The sequence below is a fragment of the Trichoderma camerunense genome (genome assembly GCF_050948025.1).
Source record: "Trichoderma camerunense strain CBS 138272 chromosome Unknown V8C40scaffold_6, whole genome shotgun sequence".
Classification (NCBI taxonomy): Eukaryota; Fungi; Ascomycota; class Sordariomycetes; order Hypocreales; family Hypocreaceae; genus Trichoderma; species Trichoderma camerunense.
In genome coordinates, this window is record NW_028145364.1 from 1,013,638 (window position 1) to 1,038,935 (window position 25,298).

The following is a 25,298-nucleotide window of genomic DNA, read 5'->3' on the forward strand; positions in this document are numbered from 1 at the left end:
CCCTACATCGTCTAATGTTATGTGATCGATTTGGAGTGATAAATACCCAAATCTTTTAGTATATGCTGCTATAGCTACGGAATATACTTCTCCAGTATCTGCTACTTTAGCTACATTTCTCTAGTATCTGTTACTATGAAGCCTCTGCTGTATGTACCCGTACATGCGTTGAGGACTGGTCTTCTGGCTCGCCAAGACAGCCATCAGGCATCAAGTCGATGCAGCTCATATCTCGTGCTGCTGATGATTGGATGAAAGCCCTGTACAATGTCAAGTGTGTACAATGTTGTCTCACGAACTACGCAATAGTCTCATTGCGTCTACGGGTTTTTGTCTGTAATTCTGAAGCGCAGTGTTTGGGAGTCAGGAATTTCTCATCGACGGTGGCGACGAATTGATTAATGAAGAAGCATGAGTTAGCTGTAGCTGCGTTAGATGGTGGGTATAGAGGGATATTGATTATATGCCGTTTGTTAGGGTAGCTTGGAGGGAATATGGGAGTAAGATTACACAAGAGGGGTGGACTGTGATCTAGATATAAAGGTAAACTATTCATCATGTTCAAACTCTAGACACATTATGAAACTGAATGCGAGATTGGCTGAAGCTTGATTAATGCATCATAAAGTACCTGTACTGTTACTGTTAAGGTACTTGATTCATCCCTCACTATGCTAAATGTATCTATGCAAGCATCATAAAATAGATAGATACTAGGTAGATGAGTGCATCGTGACTCCAGTAACTATATAAAAAACCCCCTGTGCTTCAAGTCGGCAGATATTCATCGACTATCTGGCCACCCGACACATGATGCTCGCATTCCAGCGACAAGTCGGGTAGAGCTGAGACAGCCGATGGTGGGGCCGAAGCCAGCCAACGAAGTCTGCCGGATTTCGGCGCATTTGCGGCATAAAGCTAACGGAAGTGGAAAGCTTCCTGATGCTCAATTTACCCCTCCATCCATCCATCCAGCTGCGTTTTCCCATCCTCACCTAACAACACCACCGAGCTTCACCTCTTAGACTGCTGTTTTTGGCATTGAATATCTGCTTTATTTTTAGTACTACCAACTTATAATACAGTCATCATGGCTCGCAAGTTCTTCGTCGGCGGCAACTTCAAGATGTGAGTTTTATTCGTTTGTTCTTTTTTTAAATCGAACCATCTCCCCGCCCCTCTTCAAAACAACGCAGAGCTTGGGCACGGAGAATTGGAAGCAGAACAGGGCTAATTGATGCCTGATATCAGGAACGGGTCCATCTCGTCCATCAAGGAGATTGTCGAGAACCTGAACAAGGCTACTCTCGACCCCAATGTCGGTAAGTGCTCGCCCAATGCCCCTTGGCGGTTGCTCAGCCGCAGTCGAGAGATTCCGATCGTTCTAACCGCCTTGTTCTTCTCGCTCTAGAGGTCGTCATCTCTCCTTCCTACCTGCACCTCCTCCTCGTCCGCGAGAACCTCCGCGAGGGCCTCGAAGTTGCCTCCCAGAACGTCTACGACAAGCCCAATGGCGCTTTCACCGGCGAAGTCTCCGTCTCGCAGCTGAAGGACAGCGGCATCAACTGGACCATCCTGGGCCACTCCGAGCGACGCACCATCCTCCGTGAGAGCGATGAGGTTGTCGCCCTCAAGACCAAGTACGCCACTGAGAACGGCGTTAGTGTGATCTGGTGCTGCGGAGAGTCCCTGGAGGAGCGTGAGGCTGGCAAGACCATTGATGTCGTCAGCAAGCAGCTCGCCGCTCTCAAGGCCCAGATCTCTGACTGGTCCAAGATCGTCATCGCCTATGAGCCCATCTGGGCCATTGGCACTGGCAAGGTTGCCACCACTGAGCAAGCTCAGGAGGTCCACAAGGCCATCCGAGAGTGGCTCAAGACCAACGTTAGCGACAAGGTCGCTGACGAGACCCGTATCCTTTACGGCGGCAGTGTCAACGAGAAGAACTGCGGCGAGCTCAGCAAGCAGGCCGACATTGACGGCTTCCTCGTCGGCGGTGCTTCCCTCAAGCCTGCCTGTAAGTCGAAATATCTCAACTTCCTATCTAATCTGCCTTTATGCTAACTGTTCTTTAGTTGTCGACATCATCAACTGCCTGAAGCAGTAAATGGGTTCTCATATATAGGGAAAACAGAACTCGGTAGAAAAAAAATTTGTGCTGCGGAAAGGAATTAAAAAAAAAAAAAAAGCAATGAGGCTTCTGCGTGGAGAATAGAAACCATAAAATATACCCAAGTCTCTCCATATGATTGGACTGAATTTACATCTGTGAAGGCATCATTGCTCATATATAGCGTAGTGTCCTATAGTGTTCCAGCAACCCAATACCAGTGCTTCTCTATGCGGCTCATCCAAATACAAATACACGGACATCATACATAAAACCCATCATGAAAAATTCGCTCAAATTATACAGCCATACCCTTGCCGTGGTACGGAGACCAGATACCTCTGACACTTGGCTTGGTGCTGAGAACAGCCTTGTTCGTCCGCCTCAGCTTCTCTCCGCTGGCATCTCTCAACAGTTCCACCTTTTGAAGAATCTCGTACGGCGAGAGGTTGCGCACACAGATGGGCTTTGTCCGTCCGTTGATGTAGTGGCCGATGATGACGGGATGCTTGCCGGGTCGCGGGGAAACGGCAAACTCGATCTGAGGATTGGCGGTTGCGAACTTGGGGAGCAGTGACTTGATGAAGCCGCTATGGATTCCATTAGCAGGTGTTTCCCAATTACCGCTTGGCACATTGATATTGCCTACTTCATGCCCTTGGAGCTGCCCGCCCAGTCGCAGTAGTGGAGGTCCAGTTTCTTGCACTGAAGGACAAACGCCCCCAGGCCATTCTGGTGTTCGCCGTTAGTCTTTTGTCGCCAAGTCGGAATGTAAATGGACTGCATACCTTGCCATCTGCAATGACTCGGAGCGCCTTGACCGTCATCTTGGATGTGATGTGAATATTCCAGCCAATATTCTCATGAACCAGCTCGCAGCATGCTTAGCGCAGCATCAAAATTCAATCAGTTCACTTCGACACCCGTCCTGATTGGGACTAGCCTCATCCGGCACAGCTCCGGCAAAACTGTGTCCCAGGCATCGCCTGAGCTACACGACAATTTATTGCTGCCAGAAGCGCGCAGCTTGTCTCGCATTCTCTCGCCGCAAGCAATCAGCCGCAGCAGGGCATCTTCCATCTGTGAACGCCAGAGCCCGCGGCCTCTCCAGCAAGCGACATCCGCATTTTTCGTGCATCTCTGATTGATTGCAGCCGCCGCGATTCGCCTGTTCCTTCGCCATGACCGACAAGCTCCCCCCTAACTTGTTGGCGCTCTTTGCCGCGCGACCGCCGCTGCGATGGGTAGAACCCTCTGACCATGCGCCTGAGAAGCGCAGGACAGCTCCCATTGGTGGCCTCGCCGCTTATCTGCCCGAGCTGCAGAAGTACAAGGAGACGGATGACTATAAGCCCACCGAGAGCTGGCTGGAGATGCGCGATCGGAAGAAGCGAGAGCAGAAGGAGGCTGCTGCAAGTTTGGTGACTGAGGGACCAAAACAATGTGAGGATGAAGCCCCGACTGAACGGACCCAGCATCTCTTTGTCGCGTGACTAACTTTGGCTGATAGTCAAACCCAACGAGGATCCTAATATCCGTGGCGATGCCTTCAAGACTCTCATCGTTGCTCGTCTTAGCTACGACGCTGACGAGCGTGATTTGGAAAGGGAGTTTGGACGGTTTGGTCCCATTGAACGTGTTCGTATTCTCCCATTGTCATGCGGTGCATCTGCTCTGCACATATACCAGACGCTGAAGCTGACTTGCCACAACAGATTCGCATTATTGTTGATACCCATGCCCACGAGAAGCCTAATAAGAAGAAGAAGCCACACAGGGGTTATGCATTTGTCGTTTTTGAGCGCGAGAAAGATATGAGAGGTAAACAAACCCCAAACCCCTTCCATGCTATATGACCATCCGACCCAATCCCGGTGGATATACCTCGAAGATGTGGCCCTCAAGCTTGCCCATCCGTAGAAGCATACCACGAGACGTTCACAAGGCCCTCAAGCTTGCCTGTCTCACTCTTGCCCGCTTTTTTTTTCCAAATCGTGAATATCTTTTCTATGGTAAGAGTTGCTAACATTGGCGTCTGATGACGCAACGATGAATAGCTGCCCTGGATGCTTGCGATGGTATTCGCATCAAAGACAGGCGCATCAAGGTGGACGTTGAACGTGGCAGGACTGCCAAGAACTGGCTGCCTCGCAGGTTAGGTGGCGGCCTCGGTGGCCGAGGCTATACTAGAGCAATGCCCTCTCGTCCTGGCGGCCCTGGAGGCTTTGGAGGAGGAGGCGGCGGAGGCGGCGGCGGCGGCTTCCGTGGCGGCTTCAAGGGAGGATTCGAGGGTGGCCGAGGAGGCCGAGGCGGTTTCCGTGGAGGCTTTGGTGGTGGCCGTGGAGGTTTCCGAGGAGGCGGTGACTTTGGCCCCCGAGGAGGCGACCGAAACGGCGGCTTTGGAGCGCCCAACGGAGCCCCATCCGGTCCTGGAGGATTCGACCGACGAAATGGAGGTGACAGGGGCTTCTCCGGTGGTGGGTATGAGTCTCGTGGTGGACGCTCATATGATGATAGATCCGGCGGTCACCGAGATGGCGGCGGTCGATATGGTGATCGTGATCGTGGCGACCGCGGTGATCGCGATCGTGACCGAGACCGTGGTGACCGAGGTGACCGTGGCGACCGAGACCGCGAAGGACGCCGTACTGGCAGCAACATGGAGCCCATTGGCCGCAGAGAAGGTGGGTATCGTGACAGGGACAGGGACTACGATCGCCCTCGCGACGATGACAGCCGGAAACGAGGATACGAAGGCGGTGGCTATGAAGATCCCCGGAAACTGCGTCGCTACTAAGGCTGGAGCCCGTGCAAGTCGACTCAACTTTCGACATTTGGTGGGTAAACTAATTGTTTGACGAGTTTCCTTCGCATCCTTTCTTTCACCTCACAAGGGTAAGAAGCCTGCCGCCTTCCACCAGCACAATCTCAGACCTAAGGATCGCCTCCCTCTACCCACCTTTTACCATCGTACACTGTCTTCCTAAGCTAGTAGCCCATGAATCTTGGACCTATGGGTAATAATTCCCCTTTGTCTTGTTTCCTGTGGCTGGAGACCATCACTATCAATAACTGAGCACCAATCAACTGTCAATAATGGACAGGAATCACTTAATAATAGGGACGAAGACGAGAAGTGTTCTTCTCGCAATGTATTATAGCACATTTGGCAGGGAAAACAGCTTGAATTTCGGGAGCTTCAGGTAAGGTCATAGGTAAGCTCTTGTGACCGACTGATTGCAAGTATGGAGGCAATTTGCTTTCTTTCTTTGCGACAGGGGAGTTTTTAAGGACTTTTTAGCCAGCAAAAGAGTAAAAGAAGAAGAGAAAAAATTTTAGGGGAAAAAAAGAGAAAATAGTTTATATGCCCTTTGATGTGTATTTGTATCAATGCGCGAGCGAGAGTGTAGATAAAAAAACTCTTGAAACAGCACTAGCGAAAGACTCTTGAGACGCAGAATTATTTTTTGCTTGATCATCATTTCAGGAGCATAAGCATGTATATATCATGTGAGTATGTCCTCCATCTTTTTGAAACCCTGTGAAGAACCTTGGAACGCCGAAATACCCAAACAACCCGTTGCTGGTATATGTTGTATGCGCACAGAACATTTCTACCAAAAACTACAGCCACCAATAACTGGCCAGATGCCTTACTCCTCCTCCTCGACGCCATCCATGGCGGCCTGGTCAATCTCTGTTACCTCGTTGGTCGCAGCGCTCCAGTATCTATTGAATTATTAGTTGACAGTGCTACTTGGTGGTGCGTAAAGAGAAGAGAAGCAGAAAAACTTACGCCAGAACCTTGACTCTAAACTCGCTCAGGCAGACATCAAAGAGCTTCAACAGCCTAGTCTGCCGTGAATCGAGCACCTCACCCTCCTTGCAGATCGTATAGCCCTCACCCTCACCATTCTCATCACCCAGAACGACCTTACCCTTGACCATTCTCGTAGGGACGCCCAGTCTCCGCAGCTCGGGCTCGATGGTGTGCTGCAGCGGGATGTCGTTCTCCTTGGGGACCTCGCCGGCCGTGGCGTACACGACGCCGGGAGGGATGGTGAAGGTGCGGGAGGCGGTGACGCCGGCGCGGGCAAAGTCCACGGGGGAGATGCTGTTGAGGTAGTCGAGGACGGTGTCCACGGGGCGGTTGGTCAGGAGGAGGCCGACGGTGCCAGTGATGTGCGGTGCGAGGCCCTCGATGCCGGGGACGATGGCTTCCTCGGCGGTTTGGCCGAGGGCCTTGGCCATGAGTTTTGTCTTGCCGAAGAAGAGTCTGGTTTACCAACCCAATTCGTTAGCTACCTATCATGAAAGGTCTTTTCCCTCTTCGACATCATCTTGAAACGGGTAGAGGTGCTAACGTACCGGCTGTCGGAGAGCTCGCGGCGGACATCCTTGAGGTAGTTGTTGCGCATGTTATCCACGTTGAAGACGATGCAGTGCTGGTACTCGGGGACCTGCTCCCGAATGTTTGAGAACAGCTGGTCCTTCTGCTCACGGGTCTTTTTGGCGACCTGGGTGAGGTGGACGACCTTCGAGCGCTTGGACTTGGGCATCTTGTCGGCTGAAGAAGGACGCTGCTGAAATGGAATAAACTAAAAATGCGGGTAATTGAAGAAGAAATAAACAAGTTGAATGTGAGTAGAGTTTAGGTGGAGCTGAATTGGCGACTTGGAGGTTGTTGCAAAGGTTCGCAAGTCGTCCGAGGTTGGTGGTTTGGGGTTCTTTTTTTTTTTTTTGACCCTCCAGAATTTTGGCTGGCGATAAGATTGCAAGAAATTTTATCAAGGTGGACTAAAAAAAAAATCCAGGTGTGCGGAAACACCCCGCATTGCTCACCGAGAATCTGACCAGGGACGGGATCTGGGTGCGTGCAGTTGATTTTTAAGGTGGTATTTATTACTGGGTAGGTAATACTGGGGTATTTGACAATAATCCAACAACTTCAATCGATATCATAAGGAGAAAAATTAGAGAATTATCATGTTGATAGTACTGGGCGTGTAAGATTGTGTCTTTACATGGCATTGGCTTTCTTATTGAAGTTGCATTGGTTGGCCATCGTGTCTTCTTTTGGACTTTAGCAGACAAGGCATCGGGTTACCGGTTTCATGCCCCTTCAACGACGTCTTTACGTCAGAATTCTTCTCTTCTATGTAGTATTATACCATTGGTTGGACATCATTTCACCATCCATGGATCTCATTCACCGGTCGAGAAGCGAACCAAAGACGATGCACTTTTGCTTGGCAAGCGCCAGTCTAGTCGCCCTTTGCTTTTGCCTTCATCTCGCTCCCGCATCCTAGACTGAGACTTGCATGGTGGGACCAGGATGGCTGCGGACTATTACAAGTCCTAGTCTGACTGTCGTCCATGCCGTACGTAATACTAGGAGCTGTGATGCGCTGTGTCTCATGCAAGGGGCTGCCAACAAAGCATTGAAAGGCTGAAATGTTTGGCTGTTGCTTGTTGGCCTCCCAAGGCCATCCCGGCAGGTTGCCTGTCCCAATCTTGGAAGAAGCCATTGCTCCTTTCAATCACGAACAACAGCAGCCGTCATCTCGCCACACTCTTCCACAGTCTCTATCTAGACCAACAAAAAGTTTCCAAAAACAAAGAGACAACGTAAGACGCACCCGTGCATGATGTGATGCGTCCACTAGCACGTAAATCTGCACATCCAAGGCAAAAAGCAGCCGCGAAAAGTCCCCCCGCGATACTAATTCCGTTCCGATGGGCGACTTGCGCACGGGCCATGCGGCGTTAGGCGACTGACCCCAACCAAGTGCCTATTTTTTCCTTCTCCCACGCACGAAACATCATAACGGCAACTTCAAAAGAAGCTCCGAATTCTTTTTCTCTCCTGCACCCGTGCAGCCCATCGCCTCTTCTCCCCCTTTTCTCCTTCCATCGCCCACGGCCTCGCCACTCCGAACAGAAATCACCACTTCACCCGTGAGCTTCGCCAGCTTCTGTATCCATTGAACTCGCACCCGTTCCGGCTCGCAATTCCCCTCCCACTTGTGCATCGATTTGTTTGTCATCCCACAAGTGCCCGCAGCTCCTCCACTCGAATCGCCTCAAACTTTTTCCCCTCCTTGTCGATCATCGAACAATTGTTTTCTCTTGGACTAGCATTCAGCTTGTGTGTCGAGACGGTCATTTTCTACTCGTTAATTCTTCTCTTTGTTCCTGGATTGCGTTGATACCCAACTTCGACGTGATCGCTGCCCCACGATAAAACTTCAATTTCCCCACGCCGTTGGATCTCTCGAACATCACTTTTCTCTCTTTCTTTTTTTGGCCCGGCTTCCATCCTCCAATCATGGCTACCAACGGATCATTCGACCAGCCCGCGGTTACAGCAGGTCCTGCTGATACGAGCGCTTCTGGAAACAATCTTTCCAAGGATGAGGTTGGCTGGTACTTTGTTGAGCAATACTACACCACTCTGAGCAAGTCCCCCGAAAAGCTGCATGTGAGTTTATATCCGATTCTTCCTGGTGACATCCTTGCGATACTAAGACGAATTTTTACATAGCTGTTCTACGGTAAACGATCTCAATTTGTGTCTGGGCTCGAGGCTGAGGTTGCCAACGTCTCTGTTGGTCGTCAGGTAATGGCTTTTTGTTTATTTTTTTCCCTCTCCACCCACTAAATAACCTAAGCTAATTATGTACCATGCAGCCGATCCAAGAGCGTATCAAGCAGCTCGACTTCCAAGACTGCAAAGTCCGAGTCTCCAATGTCGATTCCCAAGCTTCATTTGACAACATTGTCATCCAAGTCATCGGCGAAATCTCAAACAAGTCCGGAGAGCCCAAGAAATTCGTGCAGACTTTCGTTCTCGCCCAGCAACCTTCCGGCTACTTTGTTCTCAATGACATCCTGAGGTACATCAGCGAAGATGAGGAGGAGCAGCCTGCTGCTGAAGCCGAGCTAGAGGCTCCTGCTGCCGAGCCTGAAGTGGCTGCTCCAGAGGTCCCTGCTCCTGTCGAGCCTGAGTCCGTTGAGGAGGAGGCCAAGGTGGAAGCTGTCAATGCTGACGAGGTGGACCAGAAGCTTCAGGAGGCTTCCAAGGTCAATGGTACTGATGCTGAGGAACCTGTTGTTGCTGCCGAGGTCGCCGAGGCTGAGCCGGAGAAACCCGCCCCGATCGATGCTGAGACTGCCGCCAAGGAGGTCGCTGAAGAAGAGGCTAAGGAGGTTGCTGAGCTTCCCAAGGAGCCCAGCCCTACTCCCGCCGCCAAGGCTGTTCCTCAACCTGAGCTCGCTCCTGCTAAGCCCGCTGCCCCTGCTAAGCCGATGACTTGGGCCAGCCGTGCCGCTGCCGCCGCCGGTCCGCGACCTGTTGTCCCTCTGCCCAAGACTGCCACTCCTCCCGCTGCCGAGCAGAACAAGGCTCCTGCTCCCGCAGCAGCTGCTGTGGCTGCCCAACCCGCTGCCGCTGCTGCCCCGGCAGCTACTCCTGCTGCTACCTCTGCCCCTGTTGCTCCTGCTGCTGATGCGGCTAAGGAGGCTTCTGGGTGGCAGACTGCCGGCGCCGATTCCAAGCGCCAAAACCGACCCCAGTCTATTTCTGCCAATGCAGCCGAGAAGGAGGGCACAATGGGTTATGTCAAGTACGTCACCGAGAAGGTCCAGGATGCCGATCTTCGGAGCGCATTGGCTGCTTTTGGCGAGCTGACCTACTTCGACATCAACCGTGCTAAGGTGAGTTTATTTTTCCAAAACAACAATTGGACATGCTAGAATAGGCCTTACTGACTCGCGTGTGTTAAGAACTGTGCCTTTGTGGAGTACAAGACTGTTGAGGGCTACCAGGCCGCTCTGGCTGGCAAGAACCTCACCGTTAACGGCGAGAACATTGTTGTCGAGCCACGACGACCCAAGACCGCCGGCTTTGCTGGTAACTTTGGCCCCGGCCGCAGTGCTTCGGGCCGTGGCCGTGGTGGTGCAGGTGGCCAGAATGCTAGAGGCAACTTTACCGGCCAGGTTCGCGGACGAGGTGGTGCTGCCCGTGGCCGCGGTGGTGCCCAGGTTGCCAATGCTTAGAGAGCACATGCTGCCTTAGGCGTTATATAAACGAAACGTCAAGCGGCGAAGGGAGAAAAAGAAGAAGTGGTTGTTGCGTCAATATCATACCCCGGCCAATAAGGAGGCCAGTGGGATGGTAGCATGAAGATTTGCGAGAAACGGAAAACAAAACAGAATCTGCAGATGCCAGAACGGAAGCGGAGGAAGCTTGGAGATGGGACTGGATTCGACCCAGAGCCCTCCTAAAAGTTATCTGTTCTATTTTGGAGGTGGAGTATAAGCAAGCCCAGGCTGGCGTCTTATTTTTTTCATTTTTTCATCATTGTTTCATTTTTTTTTTCTCATGGCATTGTTGGTATGGTTGCATCGATTCCTTGCGATCAGGGGACTCACGGACAGAAAATAATACCGGAGAGGTGGACCGTCTGGGGAGATTTGGAGGATCATTCGTGCTTTATGTATATTTCAAAGGGAAAAAGGGGGGGCTCTGGACATTGTTTCGGCTGCTGTCATCGGTGGGCGGAGCAGTCCTGGTTGGCATGGCGCATGGCGATGGGTGGTGATATTTTCCTATTTCCACTTGGGCCTGGTTGACGGAGACGTTCTGGCAGAATGTGCGATGGAAATGGAGAGATGTATATTAGGCAGTTAACGCAGGATGCAAATAAGGTATGCCATGACTTGATGGTGTTATGACTGCATTGGCCTGGCTTTACTTGAGTTGTTCTATATGTTCTGTGTACTCTAGCGGTCCGAGTTGTGATATGGGAATTGCAGATGATATCAGTAGAATGATTCCACCTAGACTTTGTTTTCTTAGTTCTCATCAAACATGGATGATGGCTATGCTCTTTGACCTATCTTGACTTAAGCTTGAGAGCATATACACACACACGTCTTATGTATTCAGAATGCGAAATGAGAGAGCGTTATCATCGCGGTGTATGAAACAAGAACCGAGCCGCAAAGACGAAGCAGGGAGATGCCATAGTATCTGAGACTGTGATTGCAAAGTTGACAACTGTCTGTCTATTGATGAACCACATGGATGTCTGAACATACTTGGCCTCTACAGCTCGGCGATAGAAGTGCTACCGGAAGATTACCGAAACACGGCTGCAGTTGTACAAGGTTGTGTATAGTAGATTTCGATGCCTTCTGCATGAGTACGGAAAATGGAGGTATCTTGGAAATGCTACCGTTACAGCCGACACAACAATGTAGTACTGTGCTGTAATAAGCATAAAATATCAGACGAGGCGAAGTCCGATGCAAGGTTTTCCCCTTTGAGCTGAGTTTTCTTTGCCGAAGAGCTTCGAAAGTCTCGTCGAGGTAAACGAAGAAGGCAACCAGCCCCTTGTCTTTGTATCAATCGTTGACGAGACCACCGTTGCTAGAGATCTAAAAGCCCGTTGCAGAATGGGATTCACTAACGAACGAACAGAGAAACAGCTTTGTCATATTTCGCTTTCAAGGCTAGGTGTCTATCATACGATTACCCATATTACATGGCAACACCCAATTGCTACGGTACGGCTGGTTTGCCCGAATTATAATGTTTTGAATGATGTCGGTGTATAAGAATACATGTAGAGGCTATAAGCGCATAGCGACGGATGTGAAAGTGTAGGCGAAACAAAAGAAAGCTCGTGTCCAAGGAATCACACGAGTTACCTGGCATGCCGACGATTGATTGGATTTTGAAGCCTCGGAGACAATTAAAAACCTGCCCACTTACTGCTGGACAATGCAGCCCCTACCTTGTAGCTATCGTATACGATGAGAGACATGGGGAGGGTTTGGTGTTATTTGTTTACTAGACATACTCCGTTTCCATTGCTTTTCTATTGCTGGCCGTGTTTGTATCAATGGATGGATACTTACCCGTTGTTTTCTGACTCTCATCTCGTCTCGGTCAAGGGATTCGCAAAGTGTAAGCCAATTATAGAACCCATTGGATGCTGAACAAACCCAAACAAGGCAACGGGGCCGAAGCCTTTTGTCCGGATGATGTACAAACGATCCCTGGCAAATCCCGTCAATAGCCACGGCTAGCCTCGCAGAACGAACATGATCAGCCCTCTTCTATTCCTTAGAAACAGCAAAAAAGTACCCATAATGAGAATATTCTCCATTTCGCTGGCCTTCTGGAACACGATCAAATACTTGCCTCGAGTCATTCACTCAACTTGGCCGAAGAATAAGAAAAAAGAAGATTCTATAGAAAAGGCTAACGGCGGGCGAAAAAAGTTCCCGCGGGCGCTGCTTCAGCCCGAGTCAAGCTTCGAATCTCTTACGTACTGGAATCCCTACATGAACTTACACGTGCGAGGTTCCGAACAGTTTGCTTGTAAGACAGATGAAAAAGAGTACGACCAGAAGAAAAAAAAAAGGACCAGACCCTTGTTCACACACCCAATCTGAAGATGGGCCTGTGTACCTACGATGGAGTATAATATAAACATTTGTAGCGTCGGACAGGCTATTTCGCCGCTTTCGTCCAGACGTGCCCAGGAGCATGGGACAAATTAAGGAAAAGCAGGGCAGAATACGGCAACTCTGTAGAGTATTATCCAGTAAGGGGATACTCGCTTTAGGAAGTTGAACAATGGCGAGATGCGAAATGCGAGATGCGGACGCGAAGAGTGGAGATTGATTGCATCGTCGATTCTTTCATGATGTTGGGCTGGACAGGGCAGAGCAAAGCATCGTCGATTCAGCTCACGACTAGCGATGCTAGATGCTACAATATTAGATGCTAGCACCTTGGCGATAGTGTCCCTCGTAGTGCTCGTACAGGTCGTAACGGTACGAGTAAGCATATTTTGGTGGCGTATAACAGCCCAAGCAAGGGTGGATTGTATTTGTCCGCACCCAAGGCCAGCCTGCCGATGACCCGACAGGATCAAAGCAATGGACCTTTGTTTGGCTACTACGGAGTATACAAGATTGAGAATCCCCGTAGGTGCATCCGCCGTGGAAACTAAGGCCCTTTTGTAAGTGGTTTCCGCCCGCGAATCAATGGAGAGCGGATGCTGGAACTATTTCCAAAGGGCCCCGGACATGCCCTTGTCTTGGCGGCCCAATAGGTTCGTGTAAATGGAGGAAGAGAGACAAATGAAAATATCGTATGCAGGCCTCTTCGGCGTATGCGTCATATTCGCCATTCTTGCTCCGTTGAATCCATCCGGGTTCATTTTTCGCTGTTTTTTTTTTCTGAGGCCATTATTAGGGCATGGGACGGAATCCTGCCCACAGTCAAGTGGGAGCACACAAAAGTTCTCCATCAAGGTTCCTTTATGTCTCTCTTTCTCTACTACCTGCTTGATACTGATATGCTGTAATCATTACGAGAAGCAACATGGTAATCATCAGCACCGGGACTTTTGCACCAAAAAAAGCGGCTGCGTAAAGTCACTCCCTTGAGGCCTTTCCGTGTGTTTTAGTTAGGCGACTTGACTTGACTCGAGTCTTTTGTCTCACGAGAGCAAGCGGCCTTGTAATGCCGGCAGAGGCGCAGATTAAGGCGTCAGTTCGGATCGGCATTTGAAAAAAAGGTCATATGCGGATGCGCAAAACAAGGACGGAACATGACTCTTTCACCAGATTGATCAACTGCCTAAAGCGGTGGGGAGAAAAAGAGGGGGCGTGGGCTTCGAGAAAGAAGGAAAAATGCAGCGGATGGAATCAAAAACAGCGCAGACAGGGAGTTGGCATTGCAGAGGATCAGAGGGATTGACGCGGCTAGTTTGAGTTAGTTGGGTTCTGTTTTGTTGTCGCAATAGCCTCGAATTTGCATGATGTGACAGGTAAGAAGAGTAAAACTGCTGCTCGTATGTCCGCTGGCAGTGAATGACAGTTGTTGATCAATAAGGATTCGACGCCTCTTGTAAGACAGTGTAAGTCTCATCAACACGTACTGTGCACCATACTTGGTTCATATGTACAGCCCCCATGATTATCTGTACGTTTTGATGTAGGATGTAAGTAATCAGATCGGCTGCTAAGGCCCAGGTGCCGGCGGAAGTACCGGCACGTTTGCAGATGAGTCGAATGTCCTCGACAAGGTTTGCTGATGCTAGAAATCCTCCTCGACTGGAAACTGATTGGTGTGGCATGAACCCATGAGCAAAACAAGGCCATGTACCTAGGGGGTGCATTTCTTTTCAATTTCTATTTTAAATTTGAGCACTCAGACCGACCTAAGCCCATACAGTGTATGTATGTGTACTGAAGACTAAGACGGACAAAAATAAGAAGAGCAGCGAGTCTCGGTTTACTCCGGGGAATGTGCCTGCCAAGATGCAAATGACGGCAAAGCACAGTGCTTATCTTATTGCTTGTTCATTTCGGAGTCCGTAACGGCCGATCATGCCTCTGTCAGGAAACCAAAAGACAAGCCGCCGGCTATCGAAAGTGCGGTCCGTAGCAAGACAACCAAGATACTAACATGGCAGATTTGCAAGCAAGTACTCCTACATGCGGGAGGGCGTTTCAGAGATGTATCGGCGTTTACAACGGATTCAGCACTTTATATCTGCAAGGCGATATCGGGCTTCGACGATGCAGAGATGGGACGGGTTGATGAGATGGTTTGCTTACCGCGAGTACTCGTACGTACTCGTATATGCTGGGCTGGGTCAAGCTACTGCTGCTAGAAGGAAAATCGGACGACCGGGCATGCGACGGATCTATTTTATGCGCAGGCCACACGTAATTCAACGGCAAGCAAATCTGTGCTAAGACTTGCCAGAGCCACAATTTGCCATGTCGGGGAATTAAGATCGGAGCCGAAGTCCGCTTCAGGATTCTCTTGGAATTAAAGTGTATAATAGGAATAGGTACCTAGTAGTCATAGGATCCGTTAGGCTCTCCTAGCAAGTATTAGGCCTATGGATATCAGAAACCGTTGTCTGACATGAGACGAGACATGGCGATGGCGAATAGCTACGAGTACAAGACACAGCTGTTGATCCTGCTTACCTCTTGAACTGCCGTAATCACACGTACAACGCACACACACACGCGATTGTGACAGGTTCCAAAGGTTGCTCTGCACATGATGCCCCTTTGATGAATGCAACAAATGCCTTGCCTACCATGTATGTACTCGTATGTGCTTGTTCAGTCCATACTTTGGTACCAGGTAGCATCGTATGGCGTGCCCGTCCAATAAAGTACTCACTCTCATCCTGTGGAGAAAGACAACAGTTACATAGAGCCACTGCTCCGTCCGTCCCATTACCAATTACCAATACATATTGCGGGGGTCGGAGTTGCAAGCAGCCAACCGGCGGGACGTGACAATGGAAGCAGGGCTCCTTGAATGGGGGATGCGGCTTTCAAAGGTGCCTGGGCACGTCCAAAAGTTCCGAGATGCTGGAGGGGGGGTGTGGCCTAAGGGTTAAAGGGGGGTACGTAGGGGAAACGGACCCTGCCGTAGTAGCACAATTGGCGAGCTCCAACTTGGCGTAACCGCAGGACGGGAGAAATACATGTACATACACAGCGAGTGTTGTTTTAATAATATCATCACTTATGATCTGTATGTGCCCATCCGTGGTGATGATGGGATTTGATACTGCAGGCGAGATTTGATGGCGGCTGCTGCTGGCACTGAACGAGGGAAATTGAAGCAAGATGAAACACAGATGAAAGAGTGTCCAATAATAGAAGTGCAATTCATCGGCGACTGCCCAAACGAGAAAGGCACCAACACGCCTTGGATGTACAGACTCGGCCCGTACGGGACGGACATCCAAGCTTTAAGGCAGAAAACCCGCAGACAAAATAAAAAACCTCTTTTATATGCTTCTTGCCTATGTACCATCAACTGTGTGAACGAGAGCAATGGAGGGCGTCAATCCTTTTTAGGTCTCAATCGCGGGATACGAGCCACAGCACAGCACAGCACACAAAATACATAGTTACAGTAGGTATTTATTTCACTGACGCCCTCGCTAGCGGGAAATCGCCCATCTCCGAGACCAGAGGATCCCATCACTTGGCACTTGGCACATAAGCTTGTTCGCGATTCGGCGCCGACGCAGCCGCGTGATTCGCCGGTCCTTTTGCCAGTGCGAACCTGCCCAAAGGGGGGTTTTGGGTTGTGTTTTCCCCCAGATTTTTTGTATTTTATTGATTAATTTGATGCGGCATGGGTTGCATACAGTACATGTACGAGTATGTGATTGCAATAACCTTAGCAGTTATAGTAGCTATGATATATGAGATTTACATGCGCTATACCGGCCTGCTAAGCCAAAAGAACAAAACTATCAACTTTATGTATAGCGCTTCATTTACAAACCCCGCCTTCCACACGCCCTGCGTGGCACCTACCGCGCAAGGCTTAGCGCACCCAGCACCATTTTTTCCCAGGCGGGGAGGAAAAAGAGAAAGAGCAAGAGCAAACAAACCCAAGTGGCCGGGCCCTCTTTTTCTTTTTTCCAGTAGCCCTTTCCCTTTTTTCCCAATTGTGCGCTGTAGTCAGTTGGTCTGTGCTCGGTATTTAGTTGTAGAGCCCAGCTGGGGGGGAGACCAGAAGGAACTTTTTCAGAGGGCCCGGGTCAGCCCAGAAATAGCAGTCTGTGAGTGGGCAAGGGGCGGGCATTTTTTGGCTGTATTTTCTTTTGTCACGCTGCACGGAGGTACCTTTGTTTAGTATTGCTCGTAATAACTGGCGACACGTACGAGTATATTGCTAGCACCCGAACTGACCTGCAGCGTTTATTACCAGCGCCGAGGTACAGGTTCCTAGAGTCATTGTTTGAATTGGTACAAAAATACAAGATTTGTAGTAGGATTGGCGTATTATTATTACCTCCTAGTACTTGTAAATGAGCCTCAAAGGGAAAGAGATAGGCAGATCGCTTCGAGATTAGCACAAATGGCAAGCAAGGTCACTCGCTCTCTCTCTGTCGCCATCGGTACTCCGTAACAGGTACCTATACCCGATCATTAACTCTCGTTAGCTGGTCGCTGCACTCTGTTCACTAGCCCTGGTAGGTACTCCATACAGGCCGCTCCTAAATCCGTAGTATTTGCACAATTGTGGGGAATCTGTTCGTACTTCGTATGTACACGGCAGTACGTACCCAATCCTGCCTGTCCATCTCAGCTGCTGGCTGGCTCTCCTCTTGAAACACCAATCATTATTCCTCAATGGCCTCGTCTCGTCAGCCTCCTTAAACCATCGCTGACGAGAACCGAACTGCCATCTCATCTCATTATTAGGTATCAATCATCATCATCATCGCCCCTCGTCCTCGTCGGAGCATCGCATCGCTCACGGACTTCAGGTACATCCGCGTCCGCATCAAAGGCGCACAAACCAAAAACACAAAAACACAAAACCGCTGGAGCAAGGAACCGCCTCAGCCAGTAGTGGCGTTTCCCCAGCGCCTCGTTGGCCACCGGGCTACTGTTAGCACGGCTCTCCCGGGTCAGGCTCCCGAAAGCGGCTCAGCTGGCGAAAAAGGGTCCGTCCGTTGGTCCAAAGTTGGTCCAAAGAGGCTTCCACGGTCACGGCTACGGAGCAAGTGAATCTGATGCTCATCAGAGTCGTCGTCGTCGTGGCGCGGCTTCGTCTGGATCCTCGGTCCACGCCCATCCCCACAGCTGCAGCTGCACTCGCGGCGACACCCCCTTGGGCAAACCCCTGGCGTTGACTTACATGAAATGCCAAAGCGTGCCGTGTCCGTTCTGTCGCCGACGCTCATTCGTCTGTCGCCGCTAACGACCTGCTATCCTCCGTCCTGCTACTACCTACTACCACCATACAGTAGACGCCGCAAAAGTCTTGCTCGCCACCCGCACGTTTCCTCAAACAAGCACCTCCCGTGTCAGCGCAGCGCAACATTGGAATCCGCTTCGCATAAGCTTTCCGACTCTTCCTGGCAACCCTGAGAGGGAACGCGACGCATCGGGTCCAGTGCAATACCCGACAAGATTCACGCATCGAAGCCCACAACGGGTCTCATCGACACTAACAAAAGAGCCACCGTGCAGGGCTCCAGCACCTCATTGCGACCACGGCCCCGTTCTTGTTTCCTGTCTCGTCTCTCCATTTCGCCCTTCACCCCTCCCCACCGTGCTCCTCTTGAGACTCTTGTTTCGTCCTCGTCCTCGTAGTTGTCGTTTGTGATCTTCACTCGGGTTCATCATGCGCCAGGGCGGGTCGTTATGAGCACAAACGGTCATGATCCATCTACGGAGACTCCTCCTGTCAGCAGCAAACGAATAGAGTTCCCTGTCGCCAGCCGCCCACGCCACTGGAGGCAGATCGGATTGCCAGTGCTACGTCAACACACCGACTCAGCGCCCGTCACCTCAACGCCGCTCTTCCAGTCTCCTGTTTGCGTCTGCCCCGGGACATATAAGCCGGGCCCGCCCCCATGGACCGCCGTGGCTCGGCCGGAGAGAATGGACACTCACCGACCCAGTCTGCGCCGCCTCTCCGGCGGCGTCTATCAATGGAGGAGGATATGCACTACCAGCGCATCATGACACTGTCTCAACAGCGGCGTCCATCACATCCACCAGACTATCCAGACACCGATCTACCCATGATGGAAAGAGAAGGGGATGCTGCCGGTGGAGAGAGGAGTGAGAAGGTTGAGGACAAGGACCAAGCACCAGTCAAGAGCAGCTGGCTGGATCGTATCAAGAGCAGAGGGAAAGAAGCTAGGGCTGCCAAGGTGGGCGAAGGTCTCGACGACGAAGGTCACGATAGCTCCGACATCATGGTTGGGGGCCCTGAAGAGCTTCCTAGCTACTCAAGCTCTATTGCCATCGAAGGCATATTTCACAAGAAACATGAGATCGAAAACACCACCAAAAGAGCCGAAGATCGACAGTGGCATACCGTCTCTGTCGTCCTCAACGGAACCGCCCTAAGCATCTACAACACCAAGAAAGACTGGGGCTGGGGCAAGGCACGCGATGGCCCTTCCATTAGTCCCGACAATCCCCCTTGGATTAAGAGAGCGAAACTCGAAAAGACGTATAGTCTTTTGCATGCTGATGCTGGTATCGCTGCCGACTACAAAAAGTGAGTTGTTTCTTGCTCATCCTTAATATTGTATATCCCGCATATCACAATGAAGGCCTCATCAAGTGAGGGGGCTGAGAGTAGGGGAAAAGAGAAGGGGGAAAAAAGTCATATGGGCACGGACTAACCCATTCTATTTCTAGACGTCGTTACGTTATCCGAGTGCGAGCTGAAACAGACCAGTTTCTGTTGTCTTGTATCGAACTAAGCACGTTTGTCAAGTGGCTTGAGTGCTTGTTTGCGGCTATTGATGTTGCAGCCCCCATCGATGAGCGAGATTTCCCGCGCGACATGTCTATCCCTAGAATCCAGCGAATCCGATGGTTCCGCAGCCAAACAGGCGTCGTCTACCCAAGCACCCAACCGGAAATTCAGCAAGACCCTCCTCCAGAGGCCGAGACCTCTGCTTCTCCTGATGGAACAGAGCAACCGCCTTCATCTCCTCCGCCTCTGCCAACACCGACGCCCGCGCCTTCACGACCCCGCCCGGAGGATGAGGCCCAGAGCACCGAAGTTCTAGCTCCTCACCTGAGAATCGATCCCAGGAATGACCCATTTCACACCATGAGCACATCCTCGTACCCAAATCCATCCATCGATCCTCATACGGGCAAATGGTTTCCTGAGCACCAGTGGTCAACTGCTCACGACCTTTTATACGCCAAACTTTGCTACAGCAATCTACTGTTCCGAAGCCCCCGCAAATCGAACTATATCATCAGCAAAGGGAAGCAGTGGTTCGTCGACTGGGGCACCGGCAGAATGGTCCGCGTGCTTCCACCAGCTTATGGTGAGATAGAATACTTTGGCCCCTGGCAGGTCATTCATACCGAAAACAGAAGGATTTAGAGGGATACTCTGGATAGGGTCACAAGGAATGAATGTGTCACATATTAGATGATCCCAACCGGAAAGGGGCATCATGGCACGGGTACATATTACAGCTTCAGATATGCCAGGCTCACCGGCACAAGGCGTGAGATGTCATCAGGGACATGAGTCTCGTTGACATTCGATCATTGGTTCCATGGACATGGACAGGAGTTGTCCATTTGTTTTCTATATTTCATTTTACATGATACAAAGGCCTGATTATCAGGGCTTAGGGGTCCCATATAAGACCTGTGATGTGATGGAGGGAGGGGTTGGCTCTGCATTTGTGAGCTTTTGGAAAAGGTGTTGGCTTTTGCTTGTGCATACAGGGGCGTCTGGGAGGAGCATTTTACACTTACATAACCGGCGGCAACAGCATCATGGACCGGAGTTATTTTTCTTTATTTCCTTTATCTGTCTGTCTCTCTTTTACTTTCCTATATCTCTCTGTTGTTCCATTGCGCATTTCAGACATGTACCACTATCTCCATTGCATGGCGACGGGGAGTGCGAATGCGGCTTACTTGTGCATGCTTGCTAGATACAGCTGCACGCTAGCCTTTTGTATATATCGCAATACATTCAGTTCATACGAGGTCCTTAGTTCATTACTGCCCAAAGGTGAAGTTTGTTGAAAAGAGTAAAGGCTGAAAGCAACGTAAATTCGTGGGGTATCATTTAACCAAAGTCCAAACCGAAATCCAACCAATTCATCAACCTGACGCTCTCAACTATTGACCCATGCAGATGCCACATCTATCCATCACAATAAGCGCCCAGATATAAAACTCTCAGAAAAAATGCCTCGCACAAGACCAGAAACGATGTGCTATTCCTCCTCTGAAACCGTCTTGTCCGCCTCCCTCGCCTCCCTGGCCAACTGCGCCACCACGGGCTCTAGCGCCTCGTTGGCGCTCTTGACGTCCCCGACGGTAGCTTCCAGCGAGTCGAGCAGCTTTTCGATTTCGGCGCGCTGGCTCTGGATCTGCTCATACAGTATGGCGTTGTGGGACTGCGCGGTTTGAAGGCGCGCGTTGAGCAGGGATTGGTGGGAGGCGAGTGAGGGGGCCATGTGGGCGGAGAGTATGTCTTTTGCGGGGAGGAGATGGGGTCTGTAATAATTTCCCAATTCATTAGCGAACTTTGCTTTTGTTTTTTGTCTTGTAGAAAGATTGCTTGGGGGAGAAGAAAACTCACGGAGTTGGTTTGGGGGCGTCGGGGGGTGCTGAGATGCGTCGGTGGGTAGCTTCGCTAATGAGAGTTTCCAGGTCGTTGAGCTTGGGGACGACTTGTCTCGTTACGAGTATGCTTTCAAATTCCTTCTGCAATCACACATGTTAAGTCAGTCAATGATATTTTCACCCTTCCCTGCCCGTCACCACAAAGAAGAAAGAAAGAGAAGAGGAAAAGGAGGGAGAAGAGGAAAGAAAACGAACCTCGCACTTCTCGCCCAGCTTCTCCACCATCTGCGCCTGGACCTGCTTCAGCACCGGCTCGGCCCTGCTCGCCACCGTCGGGTAGCACGCCGCGAAGTTGTCCCATTTGAGCTTGCCCAGCGTGCGCTTGAGGCTCTGCGCGTAGAGCTCCTGCAGGCGAGAGGCGCGGGGGCCGGGGACGACGGGCTGCTGCGGAGGTTGTTGCTGTGTTTCTGCTTGGGCTTGAGCGTCATTGTTGGGAGCCTCAGGATGGCTGTCTTGGTGTTGGGTTTGTGTCGTCGGGTCTGGTGTTGTTTCGTCGGTTTCCATGGGGGTGGATGTTTGTGCTGAGTTTGAGGATGCTGGAGCTTGGGAGGGAGGTTGTGATGTTGTTGCCATTGGTGGGCGATTTCGCAGGCTGGGAGAGATGGGAGTGTATAAGAGGAAAACGATATCTCTGGGCCGCAATTATAGTATCATCTGATGCCAAGGGGAGAGATTGATGTATATGAAGGCTTATAAAAATAAAGAATCGCACAGCATGGAGCAGGAGGAAGCAATCAAAAGTCAATCGTGGCTGAAGGTGCTTTTCCCATTGAAGCGCGTTATCAATTGGAGGGACGCGACGTGGGGTGAAGTTCTGACGTTGGTTGGGGCACGTGACAGCAGCTTTGGTGGAGTAAGGTAGCTGGTAATTGCCTTTCTTGGTCACTTCTTTCTGCCTGCACGTACATACTTCAACTTGTGACGCTCATATTGAGTGCACTTCCTAAGTATCGAGATCATCGCCGTATATAGATACGCCCAAACAAAACGGAATTCCAGCCTCATTACTCATCTAGTTGGAGCAACCAATGTATAATAATAGCAAGCAATGAATCATGAATAATACATCGGCTGAGCACCATACGATGTTTATGCAATTCCCGCTCATCCACTTGCCCCAAGTGCTATAGTCCGTTAACCCATGTCTATCTCTATATATTCCTGCCAACTCATGTACAGCTCCCAACCATGTTCTCTTTATACAAGTTTCTTTTCTCCTCTCACCTCCCTCGAGTCTATGTAAGTCTCTTTGTCTTCCCTCGTCTCCCTTGCCATTTGGTATCAGAGTTTTATTTCCACCTCACAGTTCATAACACAGTCATAAATCCACCATTGCATCGTCGTCATCTTCCTCCTGCCGAGGCCAAAGACCAGCCCAAACCTCGTCCCTATCCTGTGGAAACAGATCAATTATGAAAAAAGCATTATTAGTTTGCTGCCAGGATTTCGGCCGCATCAGGTGCCGAGGTACGATCATTCTTGCCGCCATCCATCTTTAGCTCCTCTTCTTCCTTCTTCTTGCGATCCAGCTCCCGCTGCCGCTGATGACTGACATACGTAGCGTACCGGATCGTTCCCAGCGTCAGAATGGCCATGAAGAGGATGCCCACCACGGATCGCCGGATGAGAATCCACCGAACGCCTTCAATCTCCGACTTGGAGTCGCTGCTCAGCATGATACTTATTTTGTAATTGATTTGTTGAATCTGCCAATCAATTAGCAATCACAAACTCTCTTCCGAATCTTCAGATGGGTTAGTTAGGACGTACAGCACTCTCCGCCGCCTTTTGCTCTTCTCTGACTGTCATCTTGCGGTCGTTGAAGATTCCGCGCACATTGTCGTTTAGAGTCAACAGTTCCTGATTCAGAGTCTGCGTCAAAATGTCGACTTCGTGCTGGAGATGCGTGCGCTGTTGCCGGATTTGCTCATCCTGGCCTCGGCGATTGTTCTTAATTTCAGCGCTCAGCTCCGAACAAGCAGCAGAGAACAGATAAGATTCCTATAAATCTGCGTCAGCCCATTTCCATGGTCTAGCTTGGTAGGGAGCACAAGTGCTCCCTTGTTCACTCGCTCCGAACATTTAAAAGTGGGATGGAGCATTGCCTCACGTTTTCTATATCGCTCTTGCTGACAAGCTTTTCTTGCGCCATGTCTAGATTATGGGCCAGGATCGTCCGGATAGCCTTCATCATGGTGATGGCTTGGTCGCTTGAATAGCCCCCTTCCTGCAGCTGCTTGACGAGGGAATAGCTGTCAAAGTGATGAATATATTTTGGCGGGGTCATGGAGGGCATAGTTGTTGCCAAATTCTCGGGGGCACCCATGTAATAGACAGTATCCAGCTTGTCGCTCATTTTGGTACCCTCTCCAGGCTTGTTGGGCTTGGGCTCAGCGCTCCCGCTACCGCTTCCACTTCCATCGCTCGGATCAGCTTGCTTGGGTGCGCCGAGAGGAATTGCGTCTGCCCCCACATCCGCCGGCTCTGAGGACTTCGGCTCTGCCTGGCTCTGGGCAGCCTTGGGCTCCTGCTGCTCACTCTTGAGAGCGGCCGCATCGATCTCCGGGGCGTCAGTTACCACCTGGGCTGGCTTCTTCTCGCCATCCTGAAAATACAGCTTGCCAATGTCAGATTTGGCCTGGACATCGGCTGGCGCACCCGCTTCTATCACTGTCTCATCGGCCACTGCGTCCTCCGGTGTCGGCTTGGTTGAGACGTCTTGCTCCTGTTGGCCTTGCTGGTCTTGTTGCTTCTGTTGCTGCTGTAGCTTCTCCCATTCTGCGGGCTCGACAGCCTTGCCGTGCCTCTTTGCAAACGAACTATTCCACCTCGTAGTCGTCGATGTCGTTGTCGTTGTCGTTGTCGAAGCCGTCGTCGCCCATCCCCTCGCTGGGCCGCAGCCCCTCGTCGCAGCTCGCAGCAGTTGGGGATATAAGAGCGTCAGTCTCCCCGCCGCAGCCATGGCGAAAGCAGGTTCAGGTCTCGTCGTGCCCGAGATTAAGTGCTTGTTATAAAGCTGGAGGACTCATGAGGTTCGGCGTCGACAAGTCAAGTGCCGGAATGCTTCTCTGGGAAAGTAATTAAAGGAGCGGAACGAGGCCATTGGCAAAGGCAAAGGAGTGTGTGGGACATAAAGTGGCTATCGTCGGAACAAGTGCCGCAGCGGCAGAAAATAGCGTCCAGGATGGGCGAATGGCGCTAAAACGTTGACCCGCCATCGTCATCTCGAACATGTGCCGGAGTATCTCATGTTACTACTAACTACAGATAATACTATGTTGAGTGGCTCGTGGTTAACAATCGGCAACCAGATACAAAGTGCTACTTTTGGAATCCATTATTTTGAAGCCAAGATTATTCATAGCAATGCATCAGACAATCACACCCTCGTAGAATGGACAATCGAGCAGACTTCATAGGCATCAACAATTGGTCCTCATTCTGTAGCGGGACATATTGAGCATCCCAGACTTTCTACAGCTTTCTCTATGGACGTAATCCCAGACCCAGGTGTCAGCGCCTCCCAACCATAACGATAAAGTACATTTGCATCCCTCGCTATCCTATGTGCCCAGTGCTGCCCGGCTCCCAACATCCATTGTAAAGGAGTGACCAAGTAGAAACGCTGAAATCGGTAGACGAGGTAGAAGAAGAAAAGAAAGAAGACACAGAGAAGAAGAATTAAACAAGAGGAAAACGATAAGAAAAACAAAACTCCCAATAGTCCCCGGAAGAAAAATCCCAAATTTGTGTTTCGTCATCCATGAAAAAATGCCAAGTTCCGGGATGAATATACCGCCACGTCTTATTCGCATTTGTCCTGACAAATATCCAGAAACGACTGGCCCCATGCCGTCGTCAGTAAAGCCGGCCACGGGGCAGCCAAGCCACCATGCGTCTTTCGTTTGCTATATTAGAAGAATAATAATCGAATGAATAAAACAGACGTGCACAATATTAATACCACTTAGCCATGCCGTCG

The 25,298-nt window shown here is 50.6% G+C and overlaps 9 protein-coding genes across 9 annotated transcripts; 5 read left to right on the forward strand and 4 right to left on the reverse strand.

The window, feature by feature from the left end:
* Window positions 1-1,032: 1,032 nt before the first annotated feature.
* V8C40DRAFT_241097 (triose-phosphate isomerase TPI1) lies at window positions 1,033-2,215 on the forward strand. The gene is given in 5 exon segments (XM_083214952.1): window positions 1,033-1,128; window positions 1,252-1,322; window positions 1,412-2,017; window positions 2,076-2,164; window positions 2,181-2,215. The coding sequence occupies 4 exon segments, from the start codon at window positions 1,091-1,093 to the stop codon at window positions 2,105-2,107; spliced, it is 747 nt and encodes a 248-aa protein (XP_083074924.1). The 5' UTR covers window positions 1,033-1,090; the 3' UTR covers window positions 2,108-2,164; window positions 2,181-2,215.
* On the reverse strand, window positions 2,194-2,984 carry V8C40DRAFT_241099 (mitochondrial 54S ribosomal protein mL43). Its single transcript, XM_083214953.1, has 3 exons — window positions 2,899-2,984; window positions 2,760-2,842; window positions 2,194-2,700 (listed from the first exon to the last, which is right to left on the reverse strand). Exons 1-3 carry the CDS (start codon window positions 2,935-2,937, stop codon window positions 2,409-2,411), a joined length of 414 nt encoding a protein of 137 aa, XP_083074925.1. The 5' UTR covers window positions 2,938-2,984; the 3' UTR covers window positions 2,194-2,408.
* Window positions 2,985-3,132: 148 nt separating this feature from the next.
* On the forward strand, window positions 3,133-5,564 carry V8C40DRAFT_241102 (U1 small nuclear ribonucleoprotein of 70kDa MW N terminal-domain-containing protein). The gene is made up of 4 exons (XM_083214954.1): window positions 3,133-3,553; window positions 3,621-3,748; window positions 3,826-3,931; window positions 4,168-5,564. Exons 1-4 carry the CDS (start codon window positions 3,292-3,294, stop codon window positions 4,905-4,907), a joined length of 1,236 nt encoding a protein of 411 aa, XP_083074926.1. The 5' UTR covers window positions 3,133-3,291; the 3' UTR covers window positions 4,908-5,564.
* On the reverse strand, window positions 5,477-6,855 carry V8C40DRAFT_241103 (ribosome assembly factor MRT4). Its single transcript, XM_083214955.1, has 3 exons — window positions 6,479-6,855; window positions 5,907-6,386; window positions 5,477-5,839 (listed from the first exon to the last, which is right to left on the reverse strand). The coding sequence occupies exons 1-3, from the start codon at window positions 6,667-6,669 to the stop codon at window positions 5,764-5,766; spliced, it is 747 nt and encodes a 248-aa protein (XP_083074927.1). The 5' UTR covers window positions 6,670-6,855; the 3' UTR covers window positions 5,477-5,763.
* A 1,443-nt stretch (window positions 6,856-8,298) lies between these two features.
* On the forward strand, window positions 8,299-10,414 carry V8C40DRAFT_191087 (nuclear transport factor 2 family protein). Its single transcript, XM_083211857.1, has 4 exons — window positions 8,299-8,591; window positions 8,655-8,729; window positions 8,801-9,826; window positions 9,896-10,414. Exons 1-4 carry the CDS (start codon window positions 8,439-8,441, stop codon window positions 10,166-10,168), a joined length of 1,527 nt encoding a protein of 508 aa, XP_083074928.1. The 5' UTR covers window positions 8,299-8,438; the 3' UTR covers window positions 10,169-10,414.
* A 5,651-nt stretch (window positions 10,415-16,065) lies between these two features.
* On the forward strand, window positions 16,066-16,922 carry V8C40DRAFT_241117 (uncharacterized protein). The gene has a single exon (XM_083214956.1). It carries the CDS (start codon window positions 16,308-16,310, stop codon window positions 16,812-16,814), a length of 507 nt encoding a protein of 168 aa, XP_083074929.1. The 5' UTR covers window positions 16,066-16,307; the 3' UTR covers window positions 16,815-16,922.
* Window positions 16,923-18,449: 1,527 nt separating this feature from the next.
* On the forward strand, window positions 18,450-20,140 carry V8C40DRAFT_191192 (uncharacterized protein). Its single transcript, XM_083211858.1, has 2 exons — window positions 18,450-19,202; window positions 19,346-20,140. Exons 1-2 carry the CDS (start codon window positions 18,547-18,549, stop codon window positions 20,049-20,051), a joined length of 1,362 nt encoding a protein of 453 aa, XP_083074930.1. The 5' UTR covers window positions 18,450-18,546; the 3' UTR covers window positions 20,052-20,140.
* Window positions 20,141-20,639: 499 nt separating this feature from the next.
* V8C40DRAFT_241120 (MIND complex subunit NNF1) lies at window positions 20,640-22,084 on the reverse strand. Its single transcript, XM_083214957.1, has 3 exons — window positions 21,512-22,084; window positions 21,273-21,397; window positions 20,640-21,187 (listed from the first exon to the last, which is right to left on the reverse strand). The coding sequence occupies exons 1-3, from the start codon at window positions 21,887-21,889 to the stop codon at window positions 20,905-20,907; spliced, it is 786 nt and encodes a 261-aa protein (XP_083074931.1). The 5' UTR covers window positions 21,890-22,084; the 3' UTR covers window positions 20,640-20,904.
* V8C40DRAFT_241123 (CCDC90 family protein) lies at window positions 22,064-24,440 on the reverse strand. The gene is made up of 3 exons (XM_083214958.1): window positions 23,427-24,440; window positions 23,087-23,317; window positions 22,064-23,022 (listed from the first exon to the last, which is right to left on the reverse strand). Exons 1-3 carry the CDS (start codon window positions 24,276-24,278, stop codon window positions 22,744-22,746), a joined length of 1,362 nt encoding a protein of 453 aa, XP_083074932.1. The 5' UTR covers window positions 24,279-24,440; the 3' UTR covers window positions 22,064-22,743.
* Window positions 24,441-25,298: the final 858 nt, after the last annotated feature.

What these genes read in the sequence shown, in the direction of transcription:
- V8C40DRAFT_241097 (XM_083214952.1), top strand. Translation starts at nt 1,091, where the DNA reads ATGGCTCGCAAGTTCTTCGTCGGCGGCAACTTCAAGAT. An exon ending in GTCGGCGGCAACTTCAAGAT is followed by an intron (nt 1,129 to 1,251) that starts GTGAGTTTTATT and finishes GCCTGATATCAG; the next exon opens with GAACGGGTCCATCTCGTCCA. An exon ending in TGCTTCCCTCAAGCCTGCCT is followed by an intron (nt 2,018 to 2,075) that starts GTAAGTCGAAAT and finishes ACTGTTCTTTAG; the next exon opens with TTGTCGACATCATCAACTGC.
- V8C40DRAFT_241099 (XM_083214953.1), bottom strand. Translation starts at nt 2,937, where the DNA reads ATGACGGTCAAGGCGCTCCGAGTCATTGCAGATGGCAAG. An exon ending in GAGTCATTGCAGATGGCAAG is followed by an intron (nt 2,843 to 2,898) that starts GTATGCAGTCCA and finishes GGCGAACACCAG; the next exon opens with AATGGCCTGGGGGCGTTTGT. An exon ending in GGCAGCTCCAAGGGCATGAA is followed by an intron (nt 2,701 to 2,759) that starts GTAGGCAATATC and finishes TGGAATCCATAG; the next exon opens with CGGCTTCATCAAGTCACTGC.
- V8C40DRAFT_241102 (XM_083214954.1), top strand. Translation starts at nt 3,292, where the DNA reads ATGACCGACAAGCTCCCCCCTAACTTGTTGGCGCTCTTTGCCGCGCGA. An exon ending in GACTGAGGGACCAAAACAAT is followed by an intron (nt 3,554 to 3,620) that starts GTGAGGATGAAG and finishes TTTGGCTGATAG; the next exon opens with TCAAACCCAACGAGGATCCT. An exon ending in GCGCGAGAAAGATATGAGAG is followed by an intron (nt 3,932 to 4,167) that starts GTAAACAAACCC and finishes AACGATGAATAG; the next exon opens with CTGCCCTGGATGCTTGCGAT.
- V8C40DRAFT_241103 (XM_083214955.1), bottom strand. Translation starts at nt 6,669, where the DNA reads ATGCCCAAGTCCAAGCGCTCGAAGGTCGTCCACCTCACCCAGGTCGCC. An exon ending in CGCGAGCTCTCCGACAGCCG is followed by an intron (nt 6,387 to 6,478) that starts GTACGTTAGCAC and finishes TTGGTAAACCAG; the next exon opens with ACTCTTCTTCGGCAAGACAA. An exon ending in TTTAGAGTCAAGGTTCTGGC is followed by an intron (nt 5,840 to 5,906) that starts GTAAGTTTTTCT and finishes ATAATTCAATAG; the next exon opens with ATACTGGAGCGCTGCGACCA.
- V8C40DRAFT_191087 (XM_083211857.1), top strand. Translation starts at nt 8,439, where the DNA reads ATGGCTACCAACGGATCATTCGACCAGCCCGCGGTTACAGCAGGTCCT. An exon ending in ACGTCTCTGTTGGTCGTCAG is followed by an intron (nt 8,730 to 8,800) that starts GTAATGGCTTTT and finishes TGTACCATGCAG; the next exon opens with CCGATCCAAGAGCGTATCAA. An exon ending in TCGACATCAACCGTGCTAAG is followed by an intron (nt 9,827 to 9,895) that starts GTGAGTTTATTT and finishes GCGTGTGTTAAG; the next exon opens with AACTGTGCCTTTGTGGAGTA.
- V8C40DRAFT_241117 (XM_083214956.1), top strand. Translation starts at nt 16,308, where the DNA reads ATGGGTTGCATACAGTACATGTACGAGTATGTGATTGCAATAACCTTA.
- V8C40DRAFT_191192 (XM_083211858.1), top strand. Translation starts at nt 18,547, where the DNA reads ATGGACCGCCGTGGCTCGGCCGGAGAGAATGGACACTCACCGACCCAG. An exon ending in ATCGCTGCCGACTACAAAAA is followed by an intron (nt 19,203 to 19,345) that starts GTGAGTTGTTTC and finishes TTCTATTTCTAG; the next exon opens with ACGTCGTTACGTTATCCGAG.
- V8C40DRAFT_241120 (XM_083214957.1), bottom strand. Translation starts at nt 21,889, where the DNA reads ATGGCAACAACATCACAACCTCCCTCCCAAGCTCCAGCATCCTCAAAC. An exon ending in AGCTGGGCGAGAAGTGCGAG is followed by an intron (nt 21,398 to 21,511) that starts GTTCGTTTTCTT and finishes GTGTGATTGCAG; the next exon opens with AAGGAATTTGAAAGCATACT. An exon ending in GACGCCCCCAAACCAACTCC is followed by an intron (nt 21,188 to 21,272) that starts GTGAGTTTTCTT and finishes AAATTATTACAG; the next exon opens with ACCCCATCTCCTCCCCGCAA.
- V8C40DRAFT_241123 (XM_083214958.1), bottom strand. Translation starts at nt 24,278, where the DNA reads ATGGCTGCGGCGGGGAGACTGACGCTCTTATATCCCCAACTGCTGCGA. An exon ending in GCAAGAGCGATATAGAAAAC is followed by an intron (nt 23,318 to 23,426) that starts GTGAGGCAATGC and finishes GCAGATTTATAG; the next exon opens with GAATCTTATCTGTTCTCTGC. An exon ending in AAAAGGCGGCGGAGAGTGCT is followed by an intron (nt 23,023 to 23,086) that starts GTACGTCCTAAC and finishes ATTGATTGGCAG; the next exon opens with ATTCAACAAATCAATTACAA.